Source organism: Myotis nattereri (assembly GCF_964212035.1).
Source record: "Myotis nattereri genome assembly, chromosome: 15".
NCBI lineage: Eukaryota > Metazoa > Chordata > Mammalia > Chiroptera > Vespertilionidae > Myotis > Myotis nattereri.
In genome coordinates, this window is record NC_138090.1 from 49,872,712 (window position 1) to 49,884,750 (window position 12,039).

The window sequence follows — 12,039 nt, forward strand, 5'->3', positions numbered from 1 at the left end:
AGGGAGAGAAAGAGAGAGATCTGTTGTTCCACTTATTTATGCATTCACTGGTCGATTCCTGTATGTGCCCAGACCAGGGATTAAAACCGAAACCTTGGTATATCAGGAGACACTCTAACCAACTGAACTACCCAGACAGGGCCATTAAGTGCATTTTCAACTTACAATATTTTCAGCTTATAATAGGTTTACTGGGATGTGGCTCCACTGTAAGTTGAGGAGCATCTGTACACGGATGGATGGATGTGTGGATGGATGGACGGAAGGAAGGAAGGATGGAGGGGCGGCTCCATGAAGTCTGGACAGATGAATGAAAGGGTAGATGATGGACGAGAGGTTGACGGGATGGTGAATGGGGAGAAAAAGGGAGCTAACCTTTCCCAAAAGGAACACCTTTTGCGGACACTCGACTCTCCAAGCTCCAATGAAACCATTTATTACAAAGCACAGTGGCTGCAACGGCAGGAAGGGTCCCACTTGAGGGGCTGGCTCCACCCTGTCCTGTCCCGAGTGAAGGGTCTTCTCAGTGCTCCACCCCAGCGGCTGCTGGGGATGACCAACGTGAGGAAGGGACATCAAAGGAGGGCGCTCACATTACCTGGAGCCTAACTGCCGACCGAGTTCCCGCCCATCGGGCCTGACAGCAGTGTCGCCTACAGAAGCGGCAGGAATGCACATCTGAGGGATCTTTCTAGAAGCTAATCTACAGCAGGCCTGGGTTTCACATTTCTTCTTCCCATTTTTTTTCCGATTCCAAACTGGGAGTTGAAAGAAAGTGCTGGAAGACAGTGGAAATGGCCGTGAGTGTCTCCTGCATTCAGGGCGCTCCCTGGGCCTGGGGCGGCGGGGGGGGGGGGGGGGGGCAAGGGGGGAACACCACGGACAGGGAAGGAGCACCTCTGTGGGGCTTACAGCTTAGAGCAGGGTGTGGGGACACTACAAATTACACACACTTCCCTCCAGGGGGGGCGCAGGGGCTGCCAGAAAACAGGCGATGTGATCAGAGAGGAGGTGGGGAGGCACCTCAAGGAGGGGATGTGGGCACGCAGGCCAAGGCAAGGAGTTGCCATAGCGGAGAGAAGCTGTTACACTCCTGGTTGTAGTGCTTTACGGCGGCCGGGTGGGGAGAGGCGCATCTGTCACTCCCAGGTCACTGGCTCCCTAAAGGGCATCTGCACTAAATTTCTAACAAGGGACAAACCCGCTGTTGAGTAAGAGGCGCCGACAGTCGGTGCATCTGAAACTGATGACCCTGAAAGGGCTGTAGGTTTTAAGCTTTAAGTTTTAAAGTTTCCCTCGTTCTGGGCAGAAGGAGGCATGTACAACAGGCCAGCACCGGCGGGAAGACTGGAGTCGCCCACTTGATAAACACGCGTGGAGTCTCCGTGGGCCAGGCCAGCCACGTGCAGGAAAGACAGAGATGCCAGAGAAAGACATGGCCCCGCCTGCACGGAGCTCACCGCCCATGGGTGACTGTGACCAGTGACCGCCCAGTTCACCTCTGGGGGGGGTGGGGATCCCCTGGGCGAGGGCGAGGCAGAGACCTGGAGGAAATGGACTAGAAGGGACTTAGCAACTGCCCGTTGGGGCGCCTGAAGGAGGAAGGAGCTGAGGAAAGACCAGAGCAGCTGGGGGCAGAAGAGCCATTTGCCAAGCTGGGGGGACTGGGACGGGAAGCTGGCGGGAAGCTGCGCCTTCACTTTTGGAGCGCGTGTGTGGTGAAGGCCCAGAGCTGTAACCCTGCGGGAAAAACCAACGCACAGCCTGCATTCTCGGGGTGCTGTGACCAGGCCCCCGCGGAGAGCTGTAGGCTGTGGGATCTGGTGCGTGGGTTGTGAGGCCGGGATGTGAGTGACGGGGCCGGCGGGAAGCAGCAGTGGAACCAGAGTGCCAGCAGGACCAGGGCTGCGGCGGAAGGAGCCAGGCCGCCCGGGAGGACGCACTTGGCCTGGCTCCCTGAGCCCGGGCACAGCTGCCTGAGGGCGGGGACGTGTGATGGGGCGGCCTGTGCGCTGCCGGATGCTGAGTGGCTCCCCAGCCTCCACCCACCAGATGCCAGGAGCACCCTCTCCCCAGTGCTGACAACCAAGAATGTCTGCAGAGCCTGGACAGCGTGGCTCAGTGGTTGAGCGCTGACCTATGAACCAGGAGGTCGCTGGATCGATTCCCGATCAGGACACAGGCCTGGGTTGCGGGCTCCATCCACAGCAGAGCGTGTGCAGGAGGCAGCCGATCAGTGATTCTCTCTCATCATTGATGTTTCTATCTCTCCCTCTCCCTTTCTCTGTAAAATCTATAAAAACATATTTTAAAAAGTTAAAAAAAAATGTCTGTATACAGTGACAAACGGCCCCATTTGTTCTCGACTCTGTTGGAGAGCCCGAGGGGAGGCAGTCAGCCCTGAGGAGAGGGGACCCGGGAGGCCCTCCACAGAGCGTCCACGCAGCCTTGCCAGGCTGTCCAGCGAGTCTGGTTTAGCTTTGGAAAGTTTAACAACCTCGTGGGAAATGCAGCATCTAACTGGGAAGTTGGCCCTGGATTAAACATCCAATGCCACCTGGGACTCAGGGCTGGGTGGGGGGTGGGGTGGGGGTGGAGGCTCACAGGCTCTGCCCACCGGAACCCACCTAGGGCGCCATCCGGAGGTTGATGGGGTCATAGGCCGACACCAGCAGATCCTGAAGCAGGGAGCGCAGGCCCCTCCTCAGCGAGTCGTAGGGGGGCTTCTCCTCGTACCTGAGGGCCATCACCACCTTCAGGTACTCCCGCAGCGTCTCTGTGGGCAAGACACCCACCAGGGAGGGGCTGAGGGGCGGACCCGGAGCGGGAGCTGCGCCCAGAGGTCCGCCACGGTGCCCCTCTGCTCAGGGCTGCCTCTGTGCCAGGCACTTGGGCACCCCCCCGCCCCCATTTTTGGAAAACGTCAGACGTGTGCAACAAACAGTATCGTGAACACCACGGTCCCATCACCCGGTCTCAACGCTGTCAACTCACAGCCAACCCGCTTCGTCCGAGCCCTCCCCGCTCCCCGCTGGATGGTTTCTTGCAGATCTCAGCTACTCAGGTCATTTTCCTGCAAACATTTCGTGTGTCTCTAGCGGCGAACGTCTACTGTGAAGCCCGGAGAGCAGACGCTGTTGGCCTTGCGCACCCCTGGGTCTCTGTCTGCAAGGGCTCGGCTCAGCTGCTCTCGCACAAAAGCAGCCACAGGCGACAGGTCAACGAATGGGCGTGGCCGGGCCCAGACTTTTAGGGCTGCTGCAGCCTGGACTTCAGGGAAGGTTCAGTCCTCTTCTGATCCCCCGGCCCCCCAACCATTTCAAAATGTAAAACAATTCCTAGTTCACCGGCTTTGCAGACACAGGCCCCAGGGACATGGCTTGAATGATAAAGGCTTCCCCCCCCCCCAAATAAGCACAATACCATCGTCGTTCTTTTAAAAAGTGCCAATTATGACACCAAAACAACAGTCACAATAGTCCCCACTGGAGGGAGGGGGGGGGGGAAACGTCTACAGCAGCCTGAGGTCTGGGAGGAAAAGCTCATGGAGTTAGGGCTGCAGCAGATGCCGAGGCAGCTCTGAGCCCAGGCCTGTGTTGCATTCTCTGGGCAACCGCGGAGGTGGGGCTGTCCCTGGCCCCTTTCTGCACTAGCTGTGGCTCAGAGAGGCACCGCACCCACGGAAGCCCCGGGCTGGTTCCAGCGGGCCTGCCTGACTGTGGAGCTAGAGCTGGGGGCCCCTTTAAGGAGCGAGAACAAAGGCTGGAGGAGAGAGGGACTTGAGCGGCAGAGCCATGATTTGAACCCAGGGGTGTCAGGCAATTAAACAGTGAGCCCTGCCCTAGCGGTGGATAGAGCACTGGCCCAAGGACTGAAGGGTCTTGGGTTCGATTCTGGTCAAGGGCATGTACCTTGGTTGCAGGCTCGATCACCGGCCCTGGTGGGGGCGTACAAAAGGCAACTGACAGATGTGTCGCTCTCACATCGACATTTCCCTTCTCTCTCTGTCTCTCCCACTGCCTCCCACTCTCTCTAAAAGTCAATGGAGAAATATCTTCGGGTGAAGATTAACAACAACAACTAAAAAGGGAGCCCTGCCCTGGCCAGGCAGAGTGTGACTGCAATACACCAAGGCTGTGGGTTCGATCTATGGTCAGGGCACATGCAAGAATCAACCAATGAATGCACAAATACATGGGACCATAAATACCCCTCTCTCTCTCTCTCTCTCATCAATAAAAAAAGTGAGCCCTTACCGACCTGGAGGATCCGTGTCTGTCTTATTCTGTCTCCTGTTTAGGGAGCTTTTAGAGGTTCTACAGAAATACTACTGGAAAAACAACCCCAAACACAACAAAACAGCCTAAATCACCAGTGGTAGGGATTGGCTTTAAAAGATGGTTTATTCCCGGCTGGTGGCTCAATGGTTAGAGGGTCGGCTGCACACTGCAGGGTTGTGGGTTCAATTGGTCAAGGGCACATACCTTGGGCTGCAGGTTCCATCCCTGGCCTCGGTCAGGAAGCAACCATTGGATATGTCTCTCTCACATCCAGGTTTCTCTCTCTCTCCCCCTCCCTCTCTCTAAAAGCAATAAAAACATATTTTTTAAAAAATGCTGACTTGCCCTAGCCAAAGTGGATAGAGCATTGATCTGCGGACTGAAGGGTCCTGGGTTCGATTCCGAACAAGGGCACATACCCAGATTGCGGACTCAATATCCAGTAGGGGGCGTGCATGAGGCAGCTGATCAGTGATTCTCATTATTGATGTTTCTATCTCTCTCCCTTCCTCTCTAAAATCAATAAAAATATATTTTAAAAAACTCTACAAGCACCGACACAGAAAATCTCCAAGGTAGACCTCTTACATGAAAAAAAAAAATCAAGCTGGACACCATTACACAGAATATGATTTCATTTAAAAAAATCGTGTACACGTGGCTGTGTGTGTGTTGCTATTATTATTCAGACACACTTCTGAATTTTGGGGAAAGATTTTTGCTTTTCTACAATGAGCGTACAACACACGCAATTTGAAAGACTCGAAGCCAGCAAAGGGGTGTTAAAGGGAGGCAACCCCGCTTGGATCCCAGCCCCGGGTCCTGCCACAGCCCCCGCCCGCCCTCCCCTTGGGGACGTACCTGAGGGCTGCACCCAGTGACTGCACTGTCCCACGAGGGCCTCCGGGGAATTAAGGAACCTGGCGGGACAGAGGTACATGCGAAGGTCTTTCGGGGAAGGGAGAGCAAACCTTTGAGACAAAACGTCCCATCGCCGTACAGCAGACTCCTGTCATCCGCGGCAGCGATGGCCCACAGAGTGGCCGCGAACACCGAATGAGCACGTTCCGAATCTGCTTTGAGGGGAAACACAGCATTACGTTCCCAGGAGCCTCTGGTCACGACATTCTCATCAACCGATGGATGCTGCATCACCTTGTTTTACGGGTTTAAACCCACCTCATTTATATCGCGTGGATTTGCTCACATCGAGCTCGCTGCGTCCGAAGGAAGCTCATCTAGCTCACACACGTGCTTCCTCTGTGAAGCACATCCCAGCCTCCCTGCACTGAGGAGCACGAGACAGCACCTCAGCGCTACGCTTGGGGCCCCTCTGAACAGCGAAACCACCAACGGGAAGCACATGAAGGTGGAAAATGTGGCGCTGAACAAGCCACATGCAGGGCACTGGTGCACGGAGTGGGAGCTGAGCGGCGCTGTGTCCGACCTCAGCTGGGATCACGGCTCAGGAAGGTGACTCCACACTGTCTCCGCTCTGAGCCCTGGCCGGTGTGGCTCGGGTTGGGCATTGCCGCGGAAACCAAAGGTTGCTGGTTGACTCCTCTCCAGGGCACATACCCAGGTTGTGGGTTTGATCCCTGGTTGGGGTGCATGCAGGAGGCAACCAATTGGTTTCTCTCTCACATTGATTTTTCTCTCTCTCCCTCTCCCTTCCTCTCTCTCTGAAAATCATTAAAAACACATAAAAAATCTTTTTCCTCCACACTGCGTATGTCTGAGAACAACCACGAAAACACTGCAAGGTTTGATTTTGGAGTTACAAATACATTTTAGTGAACGTGCAAATTCACAAATACGGAATCTGTGAATAATGAAGATTGACTATTCACACACAAATATTTGTACACATATACATGTATAAACAACACCCCCCTTCCTCGGACCACTTGGGAAAAAGGGAAATTCACCCACGTCCTGTGCTCCACGCTGAGCCCAGCGCACTGTACCTTCACTGGCCTGGACCACTGGCTGGCTCCCTAGTGTGCACCCGGCCACTGGGCGCTGCCCTCCCTTCCCCCACGGCCCAGAAGTCCCCAAGCCCCCCTCTGTGCATAGCTCTGGGCTCGGCTCAGGCCTCATCCTCTCCCCGGACCTCAGCCTCCTCCCCAGCCTCCTGTGCATGGCCCCAGAGTCTTTCTACACCCAGGGCTGCCCCTGCCCCTCCCAGCTCACAGCCCTCCAGGGCTCCCCAGGAAAAGCCCCTGGCACGCATGCCAGCTCCTCTGGCCTTGTCTCACTGACTGCCTCCCTCCATCTCATGCTCCAGCCATACCAAACTTTACATATATAGATTTATTGCTGACAGTATTACAGATGCCCCCCAAACGGCTCAAACATCCACCTGGTCTCTGCACAAAATGCTCCCTCTGCCCTGAACGGCCTTTCCCCGCCCTGACCCTACTCAGTGGCTGCTCCCCCTTTGGGACACAGCTCAAGGGCTGGTCTCAGGGAAGCTTCACACCCCCCCTCCCCACCCAGGCAGAGGAAGCTGATCCCTCCTGAATGTCAGGGCACCCTCTGCACAGGTCCACGGATGCCCTAGAGCAGCTGGCAGGGCACGTGTACGGGAAGGGCTGGGTCTGACCCCTTTCTCCCGCAGCCGCAGGATGTGTGGTGAATGAAGGAAGGAGGCGGTGAGCGATGGCCAGAAAAGCACTCCTCCCCACAACAGGCTGTCGCTGTCAGTGTCCCTGGGGCTTTCCTGCCCGGTTGGCAGCCTCAAGAGCAGGGACCAAACCTGAGTCCTATCTGTGCTTTCCCAGCTGGGAGCTTCACGCACCAGAAAGCCTCGGGCGTCACACTGTCCCTTCTAGTCATTCATTCTGTCATGAACTGGGAGGCACAGGAAAATGAATCAGTATTTGTTGAATGAATGGGAAAAGGCCACACACACCAGTAAGAAGCCCTGGAGAAGAGAGGGTTCCAGGAAACCTGCACGTGCCAACATCGCCCCCTCGTGGTTCTTTCGGCGACTGCGGGGTCCAGGATGACAGCTATGTTACCGCCCACCTCTCTCCAGGGAGCATCTTTTCATGCCTGGCCCTCCCTTTGTGGCTGTGGTTGAGACCTGGGGCTCTAGAATGAACTGTTGTTCATATTGAGATCATCAATATTAAAATGATTACTAGGACCACCCTGGCCAGGTGGCTCAGGTGGTTGGAGCATCATCCCATACACCGAAGAGTCTCAGGTTCGATTCCCAATCAGGGCACATGCCTAGGTTGTGGGTTTGATCCTCAGTCAGGGTGTGTACAGAAGGCAACTATTGATGTTTCTCTCTCTCTCCCTTACCATTTCTCTAAAATCAATACCCCACCCCCAACATATGTCCTTGGGTGAGAATAAATAAAAGATAAGATCTAATTACTACTGAGACCTACTTCATTTACTCTGCATCACCATGGCGACTGCAGAGCCTCTTATCGAGGCACTGAGGTCATCAATGATCTCCGGTGAAGGAGAAGGTGGGAGAGACGTGAAATGGGAGATATGACTGTTCTGAGGAGTCAGGGGAAGCAGAGGGAGAAAGGATTTGGCCCAGGGCAGCCTCAGCAGGTGGTTTCGCTGAAGACAGGAGGTCCCCGGGGCTGGCACACAGATACCCTGGGAAAACAGGGTCTGAATGAATGGATGAATGAAGAGGGCAGGTATGTGCCACCCTGTTTGCCTGGAGATCCTGTTCCCCCTGCCTGCCTGAGTAACAGCTCTGCTCTCTGCAGACGGGGTCAGGCACCTTTTGGGTACAGGCTCCTCCCAGCCCAAGGCCAGGTCACGTGCCTCCCTCTGCTCCCACAATGCCCTGGGGGCTGCCGCCACATCACATGCAGAGTCTGCTTCCTGTCCGAGCGTCCCCTCCAGCACGGGAACCCCTGCAGGGCTGGGGCACGTCTGTCTGACCTGTGTGTCTACACAGAAGCCCAGGCCTGAGGATGAAGGCTCACGTATGCATTCCGCAACTCTTCCGTGAGCGCTCACAACAGGCCAAGCACTGCGCTGTGAACAGCAGGGCGGTGAAGACAGCGGATGTGGCCCCTGCCCTCACGGACATTTGACTCACAATGGCCCCGTGGAGGACCTGCTCCCTGCCCCCATGTCATCTCCCCTCTTTGAAGGCAGAATCCCAAGGGTCAGCCGCCACAGGCAGAGACGCTTCCCCAGCCACTGCAGCACAGCAGCGAGGGGAAGAGAGCAAGAAACAATGACATTTAGAGCCGAGTACGGCTTCTGCAAACGAAATACACTCATCAGACATTGTTCAAGGACACAGACATGTCTATACAAACTTTCAGTAAATTCAATGCACATGTCATGATGAGATTAAAGTTGAAGGACACAGTGCTGAGCGAAAAAAGCCAGAAACGGACAAGATTTAGAGAATACCATTTATGCGAGTCAAACACACACAGTACCACAATCACCGTGCAAGGTTAAGGGCACAAATACATTTAAGCAGACGTATCAGCAGAACATGTGTTAAGCATGTTTGAGGGGGTGTCCTTGGTTGAGAGAAGGAAGATGGGGGACATAAAAACGGCAAAATAAAACAAGAGGCTCACAATGAACCGGTGGCACAGCACGCCGAGAACTGAGAAGCACCACGGACCCAATGCTGCTCACTGGGGAGTTTTCCCTCTTCCCGCTCAGCACCCGTCCCAGGGCTTCTGCTGACAATTTCCGAGATACCTGAGGTCTGGGCCTCCGTTTAGACTTCATTTCTGCACTGCAGACATTGATAGCCAACGTCTCCTGGATGACCCCTCCTGGATGACTCCTGGGCAACTCAGCCCCCAAGTCTATACCAGGTTTGGAGTCCCAGCCTCTGTACCTGCAGCACTTCCTGTGTCCAGCTGTCCACTGACTGTCCTTGGACCTGAGGACCACAGCCCCCTTTGCTCACTTCCCTGAGCCCAGATGGCCTGTCCGTGGTGCTGAACCACACACGCAGCACGTTCCTACTTTCCTTTGCAAACAGGTGCCTCTGTCTTTGGTGCTGAACCTCATACCCCAGCACTTCCTTTTGCAGCCAAACAGGGCACTGTCCTTGGTACTGAATGTCTTTAAAAAAACAAACCGGAACTAGCAGGATCTGGTGGTTTTGTGTGCTGAGGGGAGGAGGGAAAGTGTGAAGACAAACAATAGATCCAGAGACATTGAAGCATGAAACAGATTGATGTACTTCAGAGGGAGGGAGGGGGCGCAGAGAGATTAACCAAAGAACTTATATGCATCCTATATAATAAAAGCCTAATATGCGAATTGTCCCCTCGACCAGGAGTTCGACTGGGAGTTTGACCAGGGGGTGGGGCCAGCTGGCCAACCGCCCATGGCCCCTCCCCCAGGCTGGCCCCATCCCCAATTGGCCGGACCCCCCATCGGGGCAGGCCGGCGGACCCTACCCCTGCACGGATTCGTGAACTGAGCCTCTAGTATATGTATAACCCATGGACAGACAATAGTTCGGTAAAGGTTTGGGGAGAGGGTGGGAGGGGGGTAGAAGAAGTCAGTGGGGGGAGAAAGGGGACATCTGTAATACTTTCAACAATAAAGATAAATTTTAAAAATGAACATGGGCGGCTGGTGTTATCTGATGCTGAGGCAGGGCCCAGACCTAACTGCTCAGGCCGCCCCCATGCCCGTGAAGGAAGGAATGAGTCATGGTGTCCGGGGCACGGTGACATTTTCCACAGGCCAGGCTCTGCTGAGTGCTGTGTGCCTGACACCCCCGAATCCTTCCACAGCCCCCTGCAGTGGGTGCCAACAGGACCCCATCTCACTGAGGACGCTGAGGCTCGCCCTGGTGCGGCCGGAGTCTGACCCAGGCAGCGTGGCTCCAGAGCCCACGCTCTGACTGCGGGGACAGACGGCAGGGCCTTGGCTCTGCTGGATGGCGCCTCCCCTAATCTGTTCACTGGGTTCGGAGCGTCTGCCCCAGCTGCAGGGGTGCTGGGCCCGTGCTGGGCTCTGCTGACCCCAGACTCACCTCTGTTTCAGCTTCATGACATCCTCGATGTTGGGAAGGGATTTTGTCCACGGCAGGTTTCCGTAGAGCCACTTCAGCAAACAGTAGCCCAGGGCCTGGAGGTCGCTGCGGCGCGAGGGCCCTGGGGAGGGAGGGAAAGAGGAGGCAGCTCAGGCTGGATGCTCCACTCACTCCACGCCCACCCCTTTCCTTTCTCCCTCTCACTGACTCAACCATGTACTCACACACCCAACCACCCACACAGAGCGGCTCCGTCTGTTCATCCACTCTTCGTTCTCCTACTCACGTTATTGAGCCTGTTACTCTCACTCGCGCTCTCACCATCCCTTCATCCCGCACTCACTAGCTCACTCCCCATCTACTCTCTTTCGTTCATGCACCCATGCAGTCAATGAGCCCGCAGAGCCCCGTGCGCCAGGCCCCATCCAATTCCTCAAATTCAAGACGAGAGTTTGGTTGGGTGCCAGTCCTTCAGTCCAGTGGGGGCAATGGCTATATCGTGGGATGACCTGAGCTACAGAAGACACAGAACAGGGCATGAGGGAGCCCAGCAGGGTGGACATGAACACCGCCTCACTAGGGGAGTGAAGACCATTGGGTTTTATTTTTCTTACGCAGCCTAATGTCACGATTTAGACAATTCGTGTAAGCACTCCACAAACACAGAGCTGACTGGGCCAGGCCTTCCTGGGTGAGCTCAGAGCCCCGTCTGGGGGAGGACGCAGGCTGGCCCACCGATGGCCATGGTATCACGGGATCCGGGAAAGAGGGGCTGAGACCTCCTCACGGAGTCTGCCCTGGGCTCTCTGCTCACTCTGTACACTTCCCGTGGGTAACCTCATTCCTCTCCCAGGGCTTCCGCTGACAACTCCTGAGATCCTGTCGACAGCTGAGTCTCTGTCCACAGCTCAGTCCTGCGTTTCAGACACAGATAGCCAACTGCTTGCTCAGCAGCTCTCCTGGAGGACTCTGGGGCAACTCTCGTGTTCCAAGTCCACACCAGATCCTAAATGGGAACCTCGCGACCTGCCAGCCTTCCTGGTGCCCAGAAGCCCCCTGTCCTTGGTGCCGAACCACTACCCACAACTTCCTAATGCTTGGGGGACACCATTTTTTTTTTTAATCTTTATTGTTGAAAGTATTACAGATGTCCCCTCCCGCCCACTGACCCCACCCATTCTTCATTCTGAATCCCTGTCATGGCTCCCTGAGGTGACCCCAGTGTCTGGTCATCTGCTGTCTGTGGCTGTGAAAACCTAGAGCTGCTCTCGTATGAAAAGCACGTCTCCACAGCCCTAAACCCTTCCTCTGGCCGCTTACCGCATCCCTTGTGCAGGTCCATGCTAATGAACTCCAGGTCCCCCTCGTGTGGGCTCCGGCTGCCCTCCTTGTAGGCCACGTGCTCGCCGCCCGGGGCGTAGCGGAAGGCAAAGGCATAGCCTGCCAGGGTCACCTGTGAGGGCGAGGGGAGAAGCCATACAGGTTGGAGGTTGGGAGCGCGGACTCTGGAATTAGACATTTCAAGCGTGGGTGTAATCTGAAACCGCCACATGCCCGACAAAGGAGTGTGACGTGAAAGGAACCCAAACCAACTATCCCTGTTGCAACACAGCCCCCTAACCCTACTGCCCAGAAGCAACCACTAAGTTTTTTATTGTTTCAAATCATTTTTTTGTTTTGCTTTTTGTTAATCCTCACCTGAGGATATTTTTTTCCATTGATTTTTAGAGAGAGAATGGAAGGGAAAGGCAGGGAGAG

At 55.3% G+C, this 12,039-nt stretch overlaps 1 protein-coding gene across 3 annotated transcripts in view; it reads right to left on the reverse strand.

Moving 5' to 3' along the window:
• Positions 1 to 413: 413 nt before the first annotated feature.
• The window catches only part of VRK3 (VRK serine/threonine kinase 3), a 36,814-nt gene continuing 25,188 nt past the window's right edge, over positions 414 to 12,039 (reverse strand). For all 3 annotated transcript variants that reach the window (XM_081108675.1, XM_081108676.1, XM_081108677.1), the window contains 5 exons: positions 11,602 to 11,734; positions 10,282 to 10,402; positions 5,142 to 5,200; positions 2,628 to 2,776; positions 414 to 778 (listed from right to left, as the gene is read on the reverse strand). In XM_081108675.1, coding sequence (XP_080964801.1) covers positions 2,628 to 2,776; positions 5,142 to 5,200; positions 10,282 to 10,402; positions 11,602 to 11,734 — 462 coding nt within the window. In that variant the 3' untranslated portion in view covers positions 414 to 778. The remainder of the gene's footprint in view (positions 779 to 2,627; positions 2,777 to 5,141; positions 5,201 to 10,281; positions 10,403 to 11,601; positions 11,735 to 12,039) is intronic.